Raw genomic sequence first — 17,246 nt, 5'->3', positions numbered from 1 at the left:
GGAGCCGCCGCAGGACCGAGGTCCGGGAGGGGCGGGGGCGCCGAGCGCAGCCCCGGAGCCGCGGCCGCCGAAGGGCCGGGGACCGGCCCGGGACCGCCACGGCCACGGCCGCCCCCGAGCGCTGCCCGCGGGGCTGAGATGAGCGGCGGCGAGCGGCGCTGCGGGCTGTGCACGGGGCGGGCGGCGAAGGGCTGACTTCCCGCTGAGGCAGCCCTAGAGCCGCGCCGGACGGAGGCGCCTCTTTATTTTCTTTTTTTTTTTTTTCGGTCGTTGTTGGCTTTTTTCTTTTTTTTTTTTAAATAATTTTTTTTTTTTTTTTTGCGGCGGCCGGCGGGGCTCGGTGCGCGAAGGGCGGCGGCGGAGAGCGGCAGGCCGAGCCGAGCCGAGCCGGGCCGGGCCGGGGCAGGCTGGGCGGCCGGCGGCCGGCGGGGCCGGCGATGCGGTGCCTCGCTCTGCTTGGCCTCGTCGCCTGGGGCCTGGGGAGCTGGGCCGGACCCAGCGGCGGAGCGTCGCCCCCTCCCTGCCCGGCCTCCTGCAGCTGCGACGGCGACCGCGGCGTGGACTGCTCCGGGCGGGGGCTGGCGGCCGTGCCCCCGGGACTCAGCGCCTTCACGCACGCCCTGTGAGTCGGGGCGGGGGCCGGGCGGGCAGGTACCCGCGGCGGGGAGGTACCTGCGGCGGGCACTGGGTGTCTGTGTGTCTGTGTCTGTGTCTGTGCGGTTGTTGTCGCTGCTGCGGGTCCAACGCGGCCGCCTCTCCCGGCCCGGTGCGCGGCGGGGCCGGCGGGCCGCACGCAGGGCCCGGCCCCGCTGGGGCAGGTGAGGGCGGCGGGGACACGGGCGGCTCCCCTGGGCCCCGGCGGGCGGACTGAGCCGGCCGAGCCTCCCCCCCAAGGGATCGGTTTAAAAGGCCGGGAGGAAGCTGCTGTGGCAGCGAGAGGGGAGGTCCCGGAGGGTTCGCCCTCCTCAGCCGGGGGGGAGCTGCTGCCCGCACATGTGTGTGCGCAGCGTGAGGTCCTCGCCCCGAATCGCCTTTCTCCTCCTCAGTTTTCTCCAGGAACCAGTTCCCGGGCTAGACAGATTTCTCCCGAGGCGTTTTCAGTCCGAAGCATGCACAAGTCTAGTTAAATAAGGTGCCTTCGCTTTTACAAAATCTCTCGCTGCGGTGAAGCACAGGAGGGGACCTTGAAAAAAAGAACAACACAGCGTAAACAAGCGTCGAAGGTTTATCGAGTTTTGCTTGGAGGTGGAGAAAAATATAAACTCTTAAAACACTTTCTCCCATATTCTATGATAATACTGTAAAGCAGGCACAAACTGGTGGATCTTGTGTTGAATTTTGGTAACTTTATTATTAAAATTTTAATTGAGGAATGAACGCACTGTTCTGTAGAGACATGACTGAAGAGGGATTTTCAGCTTTCAATATGGTAGCTTTGCTAATCCACAAACTTGTTAAGTTTCACAATAAAACCTGTCAGTCTTGCCCCACTTCTCAGCGCAGATTTCACAGGGTGGAGCGAGGTCTCGTATGGGCCAGTGGTCAAGTCTGGTATTACTAAAGCTTCGCTGCGTTTACAGCATGTAACACAGCACACTACGGCAAATGATGGCGTGTGGTTTCACATCGGTACTCAACTGCTGTTTTGTCAGAATACGAGAGTGGTGTATGCTTTCGAAAATTGCACTTTTTTTTTTCTTTCTCTTTGTTTGCCTACACTTAATATGCAAAGGGAGTCTGATTCTTAGTTACTGGACTTTTTTTTACTGAGGAGGTTTCCAATTTCTCCTACCTATTTGGATTGTTTCTTTCTTTTAATTGTTCAGGCTGGGTGAAGAAAGATTACTAGGCCTTTTCCCTGTGTAGCACTTGATGAATGGCAGAAGTTACAGGTCTCTGTTTTTACGTGTGCTTAAATATCTTATTCCCTTTTTTGTGCTCATATGGTGTTATTGGGACCTCACTTTGTGATTTTTTTTTTTTTTTTTCTGTCAGAAATTGTGGTTTGTGAGTGTTTGGGGTAGGGAGTCAGGAGCTGCTCATTGTGAAGCCTTGGACTTGCTGGGAAGTTGTCTTCTCTTTCCTCCGTGGATAAAACGGGGGAGTTACCCAAATTCATGAAGTGCTCGAAGCTTCTTTGGTAAAAGCTGTGTTTAAGCGCAGGGTTTTATGGCTGCTGTGTTGTCTGGCTGTCTCGTGAAACGGGCTCGGTACATTCCTGCGTGTCTGCAACATGGCTTTCGTTGTCTAATGGGCACGAGTTTGCCATAACCAACACCCATTAGAGATAAGGCTGCCAAAGACTTGCAGTTTATAAGTTCCCCCTTACTGTGCAGGTGAATTTCCCAAAGCCAACGGCGAAAATGAGAGGACCTCCTTAGCTTCAGTGTGCTTCGGGATGAGGTTTTGTAGCTGTTGGTTTTATGTTCTTTAAACAACTGGAGAAACTTTGTAGCTAACTCATTCTGTGGCGGTGAAGGATACTCTTGATCCCCATTTGTGTTTAGTTCCTGTTTCCTTATTGACAGAAGGAAAAAAACAGGTGACTTCTTGGCACTTCCTAGCTTGACTAGTTTCTCTTGTAGCAAGGCCACTAGAACTTTGGGATATGTAGAAGGCAGTTTGGGAGGCAATAAAAAAACCTATTTCCAACCTGCTGAGATGTGGCAATGTGTAGTTTTCCCAGAGATGCAGATTTGGTTTGTGTGGAGAAAAAACACATGAAAATAAAATCACCCCCTCCAGCTGACGTGTTGGTGTCATGGCAAAGCACCTTAGCTACATGAAGAAAGCTCTTCTATGCTCTCTGTCAGGCACCATAACGATGCCAGGAAATCCCCTTAGCATTGCTATGCGCCTTTTTTTTTTGATTGTAGCCATGGCAGGAGAGAGCCCCTAAGGTGGAGATGGTTGCAAGAGTGTCACAAGTGATGTTCTGTGATGCTAAAAGCAAAGCTGTGCCTGGATTTTTGCCAGGAGAGAGCAACTGAGGAGAAGTTGCTCACAATTAAAGTTGGCAGTGAATGAGTTTCAGGCCAGTTGAGAACCATGGAAGGGGGTTGGTATTTAATTTTTACTGCTTCTGTTTTCCTGCTGTCTTAATTTCTTTGTATTAATTTCTAATAATTTAACCAAGCTTCCAGGTGCTGCCATGAGTGGTTGGTTTATGTATAGTCTTGAAGGCATATCCTTTCAGATTCCCCTTCACTTTCCTTATTTCTGTTTACTCGGCTTGCCTTGATTCCCTTGCTGATTCCTTGCTTACTGTGGTGGTTGGAAAGCAGGGAGAGAGGGGCTGGGATGATAGCAGGGGGTTATATGGTTACCAAAGTACTGGGAGGTCACGTGAGGGTAGTTGCATCAGGCCCAGCAGCTTGGAAAGATGGAGTATCTGCTCATTACTTTTGAGTCACCGGGGCACTTCAAGAGGTGGAATTTGAATAAAGAAAGGTGAGTATGTCATCCCACCCACAGTTACCTGGGTAAAGAGATTTTTGGGACACGTACAAGTGCTCAGAAAGGAGAGGTGACAGCACTAGAGCCAAACTCTCTTAAGGGGCTGGATGGGATGGGATGGGATGAGATGGATGAGGAGGGAATCAAGAGAACATAACCAGAGATAACTGCTTGATACTTTTACTGTAGGCAACCATTTGTTCTGTATAATTTAAGTAGATGTTTATGTAACTCTTAATTACCATCTACCTATTTTTCTGTTTATGAAGGTTGATTTTGCTTTGCTGCAAAATAAATGTTGTCTGTGCAAGTGATGCCTGTGCTAGAGTGTGAAAACATTGTTTGTTTGGGTTTTTTCAGTGCATTATTCTCCTGATCTTTGCTATGATGTTTCACATGCCGTATTCTAGAAAACATTCATGCAAGTGAAATAAAGTTATGGTAGGGCATATGTATGCTGGTGTTTCTCATGATGTCAGTTTGAGAACTCGAATTCCAGTTTGGGATGTTTAATACATGTGTGAGTCTTGTTTAGGAGACGAAAAGCAGATAATTCTGCGTAATGGCTTCGGAGACATCTTCCATGGGCTTGGCTGCTTTAGGGTCTTGCCTGACAACCATGAGGAATGTAGCCCTGTCTCAGTGCACTTGAAATAAGAAAACAGTACAGATAATTTTCATTCCAGCGCTTCTTGCTTGTATTTTCAGGGAATGGCAGGGTCCCTTGCTTTAATTTTACTTTCTTTGAGTTCGGAAAGGCGAGCTTGTGAGCTCTGACTGCCCTAGACGAGAGGACAGACCTTCAGTCTTTTCGTCTGTCACTGTTATTTTTTGTAGCGTGGTGATAAAATGCAGTAGGGAGATGTGAGATGTCTTCTAATATATCTGGTACAAAGTCAGAGATATTTAGCATCCTGCTACGGTCAGATAAGGACAGTAAGGACTTGGTTGAGTTCTGTGAATGCTGTCTAACAGAGTTGTTATGGTGAAAAAAGATGTCCAGACGTGACCTTGATTCTGGAAAATGTGGCATAATTGCAGTCCTCCTGAGATAGGACTTATCTAATTAGAGGTTTGAAGGTTTTACAGTTAAAGCATTTAGTTTTTCACTTGCCTGTGCCACATACTGATGGGATTGCAAGTAATAATTCCATACTTGTTTTGGAAAGACACAATCATTTCAAAATTAATATTCCCGTGAGTCAGCAAATGTTGTTCCATTTGTACAGGCCCCTGAAATCCCATGGACGGGAGAAGGACTTGAGTTTGGGGCAGCATCCAGTGGCTCCAGCAGCAGCCTCTCCAGCCAATATCACACATGGATTGGCGTCTTTATGATTCATTTTAAACTGGCTATTCATCTGTCAGTCTTGCAAAAAAGTAGATGCTCTTAGGTAGTACACACAAAAGTGAAGCTGTTGATTCAAAGTTTATTAAATATTTTTGCCTTTTTTATGTTTCTGTTGGTAGCAAATTTGGTGTTTTCCTCTTTTGCTTTTATCCCTCCCCTCAAAAACCCCAATGCTCTGCCATAGCATGTAATTTCTCAGGTATTTGGCATTTATTTTGTATGTTGAGCTCATTTGTATCAGCAATATGTAATTTCTTGTTTGATGCTTACTGCCAGAGGCTTGTAAGTATGACTTTGGAGAGTAAATACTAAGATAAGTCTGCAGCGTGGAAAAAAGTTGGACTTTAGTGTAAGCAAGTTTATGCTAGTAAATAATTACCTTTTCAGTTCTTGAGAGGAATTTACTAGTAACTATCTGCTTGGGAGGGGAAAATATGGAAGCTGTAATATAAGGACTGAAAAACAAAACAAAACCTAAAGAAACCTCCTCTGCAGGGATCTATCTTTGTTTTGTATTCTACATCTAAGCCAGCAATTTTTGTAGAACACAAGCTCTTTATTTACCCAGAGAAAATTACTGGCCTAGATTTTAGAAGGGCTGAGCACCCATATCACATTTTAGAGAGCATGGGAGCTGCCGTGCTCCGGGAGTGTCTCTGAATGTCAGAGGTCCTCTCGGCCACCCTTGTGCTTTTCCTAAAAACTTGTTCCTAAAGATGAGCCTCTTATTGGGAATGGACAGGAGCTGATGCTGTGTTTATGTTCTGGAGGATTTGCCAACAGCCCGGGTTTGCCTGCTCCTTTTTTTGCAAACAAGCAAAAATGGATTGAAATGGATAGGGCTCTTTAGCTTCAGCATGGCTACATGGACTTCATGGCCAGCAGTTGTTCTATTGAGAGGTGAATGTGTTTCAGGCAGCAGCCCTGTGCTGCCAAATTGTGGGTTTGGGGCTCTTTACAGAAGAGCAGAAAGTCAAAAATCTCTTGAGGAAGAATTAGAGAGCTCTGTATGATCCTAGAAATAGGAGACAAAGGTGGGAGAGGGCACACAAGAGATGAGAAGAAGCAGCCGCTCCTATTTGAAGAAACCTGTAAATTGAAGCAACAGAGATTTAAATGTTACAAGACCTTTGCTAACAGAGGTATCAACAGCATTTCGTGGGTTAGAGGTCCCTGGCCATCCTCCCCCACGTAGTAGGACTCACCATCTGCTTCAGCAGTGACCTGGGATTTTGCTACAGAGAAGTGCTCTTCTGTAGTCTTTCATACCTGCTGCAGTTTTCTGATAAGATGTTCTCAAACTTTGGTCTGAAAAGAGATTTCTGGCCACAGTTTATTGGTTCTTAGTGCTCTCCCCTGCTCAACCCTTTTGGAAAAGCAGAGGTAGCTTTGCTGATAGATGGGCAGCCAGTCTGGTGATGCAGAATTGCAGCAATGGGTGTCACAGGAGCTCACACAGGGGAGAGGAAGATCTTGGTGTTACTGTGTAAATACTGTCCTCACTATAAATATGTGTGAAAGTTCTTGTTTCAGAATCAGGCCCAGATTTATTAGGTTTTTTTTGTTCCAAGTAAAGCTGGTATGTCCAAACTGGAAACATGTAGCAGTAGATATAAAGGGTGCCTGGAAAGTGTAATTAAATAATGAAAAAATGCCCTGTGATCTACCTGGCAAAACAATTGACCTTTTTACTTTTTTTTTGTTTAAGTGCTGAGTTATTGGACCTGTCAGTGAGTTTCACGGAAGTTGAAATTTCCCAATATTTTCAAATCGTATGTCATTTGTTTTAAAATACATAGTTGAAATAGCAGAATCCATTTTATTTCACTGTTGAGTGATTTAACTGTTACAGGATTGTGACAAGGTCAGAACTTTCCACCTCCCAGAAACATATTGCTGTTGCTGAAAGATTAGGGCTTCGCCATGAATTTGAATGATATTATACACCTCTTACAAAACAACAGAGGGGACTGTAGTGATCTCAAAAATAACAGCTTAAAGTGGTGTCTGAAAACTGCTGTTGAATTTGAATGTCTAATAGCCAACTGGTGGCATCACACATAACGTCAGCCAATATGATAACATGATTTAAAAAATGCAGATAGCTATTTTTGAACAGGTGATATTGATATATATTCCCTGGTGGACTGTGAGGGATGTTTGTTTTTAGGAAATAAGAATATCACTTCATGAATTTTTATCAGCCTCTTTTTTTCCCCATGTGTTTTTCACATCTACCATTTACACTTATTGAGTCAGAGGAAAGTCATATATTTGTTTGGTGACCTGTTTTGGAGTTAGTAAAACTTTGGCGAAGCTTTGGACATTAATTTTTTAAAACCTATTAAAAAGTATATTATTAAATATATCTTGTTTAATTTGATGTCTTCACAAAGGAAGAATGGTCTCCATAGCATGGCAAAAATAAAAAAGTTAATTCTTTAGGTTTCCTTTGTTTTTTTGCATTTCTGTCTGATGAGTACAATTCAGTAAGGACACCTGTGAAGTAATGAGTGTGTGGAAGGTAAGAGTGATATATTTTTTACAACTGAAAAAGGTTTCTTGTGTTTCTCAAGTCATAGCAGTTTGAAATGTATTCAGAGGTTTGTTGGTATAATGTGAGATAAATATAAAACATCTAAGGTCTGTTGCTGAAATTTGTTTTTTTGTTGATGTTCAAATCTAATATTGATAAATACACATGTAATTAAAAATCTTGCTTTATAACTTGGTTACCTGTTGGTAATTCAAACAATGGCTGGTGAGTTTTGACAACTCAACCTCAAGATTTTGGCACAGTAAAGGTATAATTAAAGTAATTTCTGGGTCTGAATTTTTTTTGTTTTGTTTTTGATCTGAAAATCAAAATTAAAGTTAAAAATTATGAAAAAAATTTTTTTTTCATTAGGGCTAGGGAAACTATTACAAAACCCAAAAATACTATCACTTTTTTTTTGTTTTTTCTAAATGTAGTAATTAATTCCTGCAAGCTTTGCACTAAAAATGAAGGAGGAGCCTCTAATCATTATGGTCTGGCAGATGGGATTGAAGTTGCACAGAAGGTGCTGTCTTTGGGGCAGAAAAAGAGATCTTCTTTCCAAGAGAGCACGTGCTAATTATTTACCTTGAAGAAAAGGCGAAGAAGAATCCCAAGTCAGGTGAAGTTGTTGAGAGGCCTCTGGAGAGCACCCTCAGAAGTCAGGCCCTCGGAAAGTAAACAGCTCTCAGTTGAGCATTTTCTTCCTAAAATATAAAGACTTTTTTTTTTTTTCTTTTTCTTTTAAAGTGGTGTACCTCCTCCTCCTTTCTTTTCTCTCTCTCCAGCCAATCGTGGTGGAATGCTAGGTCTTGCAAGGACATTTTTTTCACCCTAAAACTTTTTAAGCAAGTGCGTCTGGACTTTTAAATGGCGAACGATTAGCAGTGAATCATAAATGAATGTGCAATTTCAGAGGTATGCAGGGGAGGCCCAAACCTGTTTAATTTGGCTTAATAATGCAACTGCAGATGCAGTTGCGTGTTTTATAAGGTTGCTCTGCGAAGATGTTTTCCTTTGGGAGTTTTCCCATCACCTCCCTGCCATCCGCACGGTCGCAGATGAATGGCCTGACCCAGCGCCCCGGCTTTCAGCAGGCGTGTCGCTGACAAAGGCAGCATATGGAATATCTCATTCCCATCTTTGCGAGCGATGTGTGGGGCTGTAAGGGCAGGGGGGTGGGGACTTTCCAACTTCATGGTGGGTTGGCCATAAGGTTTTGCCACGAGCCGTCGAAATGCTCTCGCTGAAGGCGTCGTGCTGTGCCTGGTGCTGCGTGTTGCTGCGGCACCAGAACCCCGGATGTCAAACAACACTGTTGTGGCGTTGCAGTGTCACTGGTGTGACCACACAGTGCAGCTCACCGTGGCTGTGTTTCGTTTTTCCCTGTGTGTGATACCAAGCAATGGTTTTTTCTCAATCTTTTGGGCGCGGTGGTGGTTGGTGTTCGGTGTTCAGGAGATGCGAAAGATGTGAGTGCAGATGTGGGGCTCCCGCTGGGACGTACCTGGGGGTCAGTCTCCTCCTGTGCCCGTTGCTTCCCCTTTCAGAGCACAAAGTGAGACCTGCTGTTCCCTGCCATCCAAACAGGACAAGGCAGCGTGTTAGCTTGTAAAGTGTGAGTTTGTTTTTCCTGCACTCAGGACTTTGGGGTTCTGGCAGGAAAGTAGGACAGCTTACTCCTATTGCAGGAGGAGAACATGGTTGCAAGTTAGGAAAGGACATTTGGGGAAGTTTGTTGCTCCATGTCAGAAGGACTTGGTGGTGTCTAACTTCAATCCTTTCTTTGTTGCTAGAATTTGATGAAAGGAATGTCCTGACTGTCCTTTTTAAGACTTTGTCTTGTGTTACTTTAAAAATAACTACTACTTCAGAAGTTTCCTTGCTGTTTTTCTAAATGCTGATCCAGAATAGTAGCTGATGTAGTTGGTTCATCTGGAAAAGTGAAGAGACTGTGAAACCTGTGATTTTGGAGTGCAGGCCTCTCTCTCTGGGGCAGAGGGTCTTTCTGTGTGGAAATGTGTCTGGTGTCCTTCGCTGGAGGAACTGGTGGATCTGCTCTTCATTCACTCCATTCTTGCACATAAAAGCTGTAAAGAGGCTGTCATCTTTTTCAGGTGCTCTGGTTGGAAGCCCTAGAAACGTGCTGGGTTTTTTTAACTAGAGGAGACCTTTCCCACACTGGGGCACAGGCTTGTAGTGCTCTCAGAAGTTCTCTGAGCTGCTCCTGCAAATTAGGAGCCCTTGAACCTACTGAAGGGAGCCCTGCACTATTTGAAAGTTTGGTGCCAGGCTTACATGTTCTTAAAGGGAATTTTGCAAAGCCACTGCCAGCAGCAGTATGTTCATCTCTCTCTAGTTGCTGTTTCATTCAGAGCAGCTGCTCTCTTGAGGCATTAAATGCTCACTGTGCTGGGTGGCCCTTTGGGGTCTTGGTGGCCTTCATGGAACTGGATAGGGAAAGTTGAGCTGGGGAGAGAAAAGGACATAGTCCTGTGTAAGGAGTCCTACTCTGAGAATGCAGTTACTGATGGTTTGGGCCTACACAGGCTTTTGGTAATTTTTCAGTGCTGTTGGTTTTAACACTTGGGTTAAAAAAAAGAAAGAAGAAAGAAAAAAGAAAAAAAAAAGAAAAAAGTGGATGTGCTAATGTTGACCAAACTGTTAATATTTTACAGAACTAGTGTGAGTCTTGCTAGGTGTAGAAAATCCATGTCTTTTCCAAGGGCAAATCTCTGGCTCTGTGCTAAGTGTTTACTAGAGGCATTATATCTCTTCAATATCCAGGTCAATCATTTATTTAGAATTGACTTGCTCTTGCTTGACATTTTAAACAAAATTTCAACTAGTTTGTTTACATGTTGGGGTTTTTTTGACCTGCTTACTGCAAAGACAAGTCTCTAGTTTCCAGACTAAAAACGTACAATATCTTGATGTTTAGGAGCCTTAAGCAGGAATTTAATTTGTTTTCAGGATAATAAATGGCAGTTGTTTATTTCTTCAGCAGAATCCTTTGCAATTGTGCAACAAGACCAGTTTTTCCTCCTTAAGGTTCTTCAGCTCTCCTAAGTAACTGTGCCAGTAAAATAACTCTACACATTCAAAAAAGGCTGTTGTTAAAATGATAATATATAAGAAATCCTGCTTAAGAGTAGGACTGCTTGCACTGTCACTGTATCTTCACTTACATAATTTTTTTCCCCCTAGTAACTTGCTAATGGGAGAAGTTCTGTAACATACATCAGATAAATATCCAAATACCCTGGATATTTTTCTTTCCAAATATATTCCCTATGTCCTTCAGGCAAAGTCCATCACCTGGTCTCGGTTGATTCAGTGCCATCACAAATAGTGGAATGATAATGTAAACATTAAAAAATATTCCTCCTTCATGCCATCTTTCAGTGAATTTGGTGTCCTCTCTGATTTATTTACTATAAAAGGGTTACTGAAGGTTTTCTCTGCTGTGGGGGAGTGTGTGTGTGTGTAGGGGAAACGTGAACATTTATGCAGAGAATGTGAATGGAGTTTGGGGAGACTGCCTTCGTGTTGCCTGAACAATCCCACTTCAGATTGCCCCTACCTTAATTTCCTTCCAAGAAGACTGTAGATAGGTCTTGCTAACACACTGGAATATTTCAGTGTTCACTTCCCCTATGTGATTTAACATGCACAAGCTTAATTATTCTTTTCTGGCCTAGGGAGAGATTTCCTTCCAATAATTACCTTCACTGCCCTTTACCCTTCTGCACATTAGTTTGTTTGGAGAAACAGAGTTGCTCGGTAAGCAATTCCAAACAAGGCAGTGCCTGGAGCTGTCTTGGAAACGTAAATTATACCTTTTAAATAGCATGTTAAGCTTCAGTTTGCAGAAACTCAACTACTAGAGGTACTGAATTAGCAAGCCCTAAACATTTCTTCCTTAACTAAAGGCCCTATGAGTTCAGCAGGAAAGCACCAGTTTACATTGCACTTCAATACTGTAGTGGGGCAATACAGGTACAAAGGAAAAGACATTCAGGTTAGCAAACAACATCCATTAATTCAACCATTTCTTTCTACTAGCAGCTGTTTAGTCATACAGTATTTAAATGTCAAAAGAAAATGACTCCTTATGAGATGAATGTGATGCAATGCTGCCAGACTGATTGCTCCTGTGATAGCAAAGAAATTTAATTTTAATCTTTTTAATCTTAATTTAATCTTGTGGAAATTTCTTGGGATCATATCCTTCTGTTTGCCTCCCATGCTGTCCTTCCTAATACATAGTATGGATGAAAGAAAAGAAAACACAAATAGTAAAGACCAACGGGAATAAAGTATATACATTCTTCGTTAAAACCTTTTTCATTTGAAGTCAGTGGTAGCTAGAAGAGATGTGACTGATCACCTCTTGGTACAGAATTATTTCTAAAAGCTTTTTCTTTTGAAACTTTTATTAATCTATAAGATTTACAAAATACAATCTGATATGTCAAAGGGATGGGATGCTTCCCTTTCTATCATATTTACTGTAAACAGTACTTACATCATTTTAGCTATTTTGTGGTAAATATAAAGAAAAGTAGCAAAAGGTTCCATTGGTCTTGGACCTTTGAATATTTTGTGCTCTTATTAAGATGGAATAATTATATAACTCTAGTTTAATGACACAGTAAGTATGTGTAAAATTTACTGTCTCTGTGTATATGGAAAAAATAAACCATTTTGAACTTGAGAAAGCTATCTGTGTTTTTAAATTACACTGCCTTCTTTATTGTATCCTGGTGCTTGTTCAAAAACAGCTAAAAAGTGATCATGTTTTACATGTTTTCTCACCTTTTTCTTTAAGGTAGTCTCTTAAAGCTCTACTCTGCTCAGTTGGGGGATTACCTGTCCCTCAGCTAAAGGTTAAAATAAATCACTGCATCTGGTTTATACCTTTCAGGCTTGGTAGCCAGTATAAGATGTGTTGTTATTTATTGTGGAATCTGACACCGTAAATGCAGAGCACTACTTCATTTCTGGTAGCTTAAATATTGACTTTAGTAGGTGTGTTGTACTAAAAAGGAAAAGATGTTACGGTTTGCCAGTTTCCATAAACACTTTTTCACCCTCTCAACTTTCAGGGCGTTAATATTTTTATTTTTTTTTAATATTATCATCATTATTTGCTGGTGATAAGTTGGAAAAATCGGTGTGTTAATGGTAGTAAAGGATTAAATTGGTGATGAGGAAGCAGGGTGTCAATAGCACTAAGGTGACTGTATGAGGAGCAGGTTTCAAGCTGCATGGCAAGTTTTACTGGCCCCAGTTTACTGATTCAGTAAAACTCATAGTCTCTCAAGGTAGAAGAAACCAGACTTCTTTGAAACAAGCAAGAACAAGACAAACCAGATCTCTTTATTAGTGGAGCCTGGGAAGGATATGTTTTGTCCACCTTGCATCCATTATAGTTGTCCTAATGTCAATTTACATTGATCAGTGGCCTACAGTGTATTTCCTTCCCTGTAGGATAGCTATGATGAAGTAAAAATATGGAGATAGCCAAGGAGATAAGGGTTCACAGGGCAAATTTTTTCTTGGATTTCATGTGTAAAATGCATGTTTCTGGAAAGATGCATGTGCTTTTTCTATCTATTGAGCGGGCTAGAAATTCAGGCAGGTTACTTGATTGCCTTTTGTGGGTCGCTTGCTTTTCCCTCACACATGAATTAGATGTGTTTATATAAAAATTGATCCTATGTACATGATTAAACTTGACAAGCCTTAATCTCTGTTGCAAACAGCGTGGACTGGATAGTTAATGTGGTAGGTCTTTGTTTTTCATGTAAATACTTGTAATGTTCTGCTTGCATTAAGTATGCTGATTTTTTTTCTTGACAATTTAGTGATTAAAATCTGCTCAGTTTTAAATAGGTGTAGTCATTTAAGTACTGAGAACAAAGTTAAGCTGAAGGGAGAACTTAACCTTTTCAAGGAAATTACTAGTAATAAGTGCTTCTTTGACCTCTTACTTATAATTGCAAGTGATGGCTAGTGGTTCTTTTTGGCAGAGGGTTTCTGGAAAGATTTCATATGCTTGTATACGTTTTCCTTAAAAATTAGAAAATATGCTAATTTTTAATTGGTTTATATTCTTGGGTCAGCAATGGTAAGTATTATTATTTTTATTTATGTTAGGGCAGAATCCTGAAGTCCAGAGCTGTCCTACTAAATTTGGTTATCACAACTCTCCAGTTTGGGGTGCAATTCCTGACTAACAAAGTCATTCTGGTGAGTGCCTCCAATCTCTGGATGGTTTTTGGAGGATTGTCTGGTTTCATGTTTTTTCACAGAATCACATCATTGTTAGAATTGGAAGGGACCTCTGGAGATCATCCAGTCCAACCCCCCTGCCAAGGCAGGGTCACCTAGGGCTGGTGACACAGGAACACATCCATGAATTTGGAATGTCTCCAGAGGGGGAGAGTCCATGCCCTCCCTGGGCAGCCTGTTCCAGTGCTCTGCCACTCTGAATGGAAAGAAGTTCTTCCTCATGCTGAGGTAGAACATCTCATGTTTTAGTTTATGGCCATATTTTCTTATTTGCTTTGCTTTGTTTTGTTTTTTTTTTTCCCTAGACCACTGCAGTTTAGGCACTGAGCCATGCAAGCAGTGAGAGGCAAAGCCTTACCCTTGTGTGGGCTTTAGGGTGCATGGACACGCTGAGTCTTGCTTTGCTTTTTTACATTATATTGCAGTGGCATATTTTCACATTATATCACAGTTTTATCAGATATTCTTGCAACATTTTTATCAGCTTGATATGAATTTGGATTGTAGTTTATGCACCGGGTGCACTTAGGATGACATTTCATGCTTGTTCTTTTAGAATGCGAATTACTTTTCTTGCTCTTTGCTGCAAGAGAGGAGTCCCTCCTGAACTGCTGTGGTAAATAATCATAGAAATTGTCAATAATGTAACAGAACTTGAGTGCAAACTCCTCCTTGATCAACACTGAACTTTGTCAAGGTCAGTGATGCAAGATGTTCCGATAAAGGCTTGTGAACAGGCTTTCCAAAAATGTGTGCTTGGAGTTAGGCCTTCAAGCCAAGTCATGCAGACATTGCTGTGTTTTTTTTTTCCTCCTTATATTTTAGTTTAGTTACATCATATTTTCTTGTAGGAGGAAACAGGAACACCATGTAGGACAAGTGATAGTCATGTAGTATTTGTTGGGGCCTTAATTCAGTGGTCTAAGGTAAGACTAGAAAGAGATTTTGATGTATAATACCTAAGTAGGCAGTCTGATCTTTGAAAAGCAAAATGACTGAGTACCATTGGATTATCATTCTTGAAAGGCAAGTTACTTCCTTGATTATGTGAAACAGAATTACAAGAAGTTGACTCTTTGGTGTATTTTTTAAAAAATAAGTCAATAAAGGTCTTAGCTGATTTGTACTCAGTTGCGTTTTCATAAAATCCTAGAATGGTTTAGGTTGGAAGCGACCTTAAAGATCATCTTGTTCCAAACCCCCTGCCATGGGCAGGGACACCTTCCACTAGACCAGGTTGTTCAGAGTCCCATCCGACCTGACCTTGAACACTTCCAGGGATGAGGCATCCACAGCTCCTCTGGGCTGTGTGCCTGTTCCAGTGCCTCACCACCCTCACAGTAAAGAATATCTTCCTCATATCTAATCTACACCTACTGGCTTTTGGTTTGAAGCCATCCCCCCCCTTGCCCTGTCACTACACGCTCTTTTGAGTAGTCTTCTCCATTTCTTTGGTGGGCTCGTTCAGGTCACAATTTGGTCACCTCAAAGCCTTCTCTTTTCCAGGCTGAACACTCCCAGTTTTTGCCCAGATGCATTCAGTTCTCTTTATAGCATGTGGTGCTTGTTAAAGAGTGCCTGCTGGATACACAGGTAGTAGAGAGGACGATTTTAAACCATTGCTTTTTGTGTTCGCTCAGATTGGTGCTTGTAATAAAAACGTCTTTGTTCCGTTCTCTCCTTGTGTTTTGTGGGGTTTCCGTCAATCATAAAAAGGCTGTTCCGGTTTTCTTGCAGGGGAGAATTCCCAAAGCTTCAGCCTGTGGTTCTTTGACGTGAAAAATACCCTCTGCTAATGATTTTGGTAGTTTTTGGCTGGACTGGCAGGGCCGGTCCTGTGAGGAAGCTGCCTGTGTGCCGCCTTTCACAGGACAAGGGCATTTACAACATAATGGACTGAGGCTGCAGCACTCTGAGGGGCTTGGCCCGTGGTTGGCCGGGTGATGGCTTTGTTAGGTGGTGCTTGTACCTGGTGCTCCCCACCCACCCCTGTGCCCTTCACCGCATGCGCTGGATGCCCCCCAAAAACCAGCAGCCACGTTATCCTGCTGTTTGGAATGGTTTGGAGTGGGAAAGGATTAGATGACTGGGTTTCCGCCAACCACAGCCTGCATCTGTGAGGATGATACTTCCGTAGTATTTTCTGAAAACCGCTTTGTTTCCTATTTGTGGCTCAAACACTGCAAGTCTCTGTAGCATTTCTGTTAAGCAGCGTCCACCTATGCTGCTGAAAAGCAGAGGTAATCCTCAAATGTCCTTTTTGATACACAAACATCGGTTCGGTCCTAAGTAATGGAGTACAGATTACCTTCATGCATATTAAATGCAAGCAGATATTTAGTTGTACACGAGGCCATTTACCCATCAGGGTTTAATACCTTAGCCTTCACCAGCTCTATTTCCAAACAACGACAGTGTGTCATGTGCAGCCTCAGCACTACCCGGTCCTTTCTCAGCTGTCTGCTTCAGGATGCCCAGGGATGTTTCATCAACATGCTTTGTTCCACTTGCCTTCGTTTTGGAAGCTGCTGTCTTGTGATGGATTTGAGCGAGCTGTTGCAGTTGGGCCAGTTTTCTGCCTGCCTGTATTTACTTTTTTCTTGACGTAGCAAGGGAGGTACAGCAGAGAGTGGGAACAGTAAGCTTGAACTTCTTGTTATTGACGATAATATTTAAAAGCTAAAATGTAACAGTATTTCAGTTGTGAATACATGGAAATTGTGTGTACTGCTTAATGTGTTTCAGAAATCCCTGTTACTTTTCTTCCTTAAATACAAGAAAACAGGCGTGTAATGCCTCATTGAAAGAAGCCTGTAGGGGTGCTTTGTGAGGGTCTTAATTAAGGGCTTTGAAAGACTAAACAAAAGGAAAAAGAAAATGCTACAGGGTTATTGTTATTCCAGCCCATTGGCTCGGAGAGCTGACCATCCATTGGTGCCTTCTGTCCTTTTGGGAGCTGAATGACACTTTTGTTCGTGGTTAACAGAGGTGAAAGAAGCCAATTATTGGCTGTCTTTTCCACAGGGCAGCTGCAGACGGATTTCACTGCAGGCAAATATGGACTCTTCTGCCACAAGGATGGTTGTGATGACAGTTATTTTTGTGGAATTGTATGAAAGAAAACAGATTTTTTGGTTTTTCCTCTTCCAGTGACTTGTGTAGATGTTTATTGAAAACTACTGTGAATATGCTGGTATGGAATTGGAATGTGTGAGGGACTGGATTCCCCGTGTTAGCAGCGTACTCCGCTTTTTCTGTGGGTGTGTGAGTGAGTGAGGTTTTTTGGGTTTCTTTTTCTCCTCATACTTTATTTTTTTTTCTTTGAAATTGCAGTTGATTTTAGCTGTAGGTTTTTCTAACTGGTGTGCAATGTGCATTAACCCTCTTGTGACTGCCAGCTCAGGCAGTGCTGGCTCCTTTGTGTGCCACAGTGATGGAGAGACAACCTGTGCAGGTCAGTGGGAAGCCCTGCAAAGGCAGAATACATGTCTGCATGCCGTTAAGGACCTCAAAAAGTGCCTCTGTGCCTGAAACTTGTCACCCCTTCTCCGACATCCCTATTGCTTGGTCTAGTACATTATAAAAATATTTTTCCAAAACTTTCTT

At 42.8% G+C, this 17,246-nt stretch overlaps 1 protein-coding gene across 3 annotated transcripts in view; it reads left to right on the top strand.

Moving 5' to 3' along the window:
• Positions 1-437: 437 nt before the first annotated feature.
• The window catches only part of LGR4 (leucine rich repeat containing G protein-coupled receptor 4), a 72,999-nt gene continuing 56,190 nt past the window's right edge, over positions 438-17,246 (top strand). For 2 of the 3 annotated variants that reach the window (XM_032690388.1, XM_032690387.1), the window contains exon 1: positions 15,683-15,756. In XM_032690388.1, the coding sequence (XP_032546279.1) occupies positions 15,698-15,756 (59 nt within the window). In that variant the 5' untranslated portion in view covers positions 15,683-15,697. Of the gene's footprint in view, positions 623-15,682; positions 15,757-17,246 lie in introns of those variants that run through there. The other variant, XM_032690386.1, reaches the window with a different exon arrangement.

This window comes from Chiroxiphia lanceolata, chromosome 6 (genome assembly GCF_009829145.1).
Source record: "Chiroxiphia lanceolata isolate bChiLan1 chromosome 6, bChiLan1.pri, whole genome shotgun sequence".
NCBI classification, from domain to species: Eukaryota; Metazoa; Chordata; class Aves; order Passeriformes; family Pipridae; genus Chiroxiphia; species Chiroxiphia lanceolata.
Note: the sequence above shows the minus strand (reverse complement) of the source record. Positions and strands in the feature narration are given on the sequence as shown.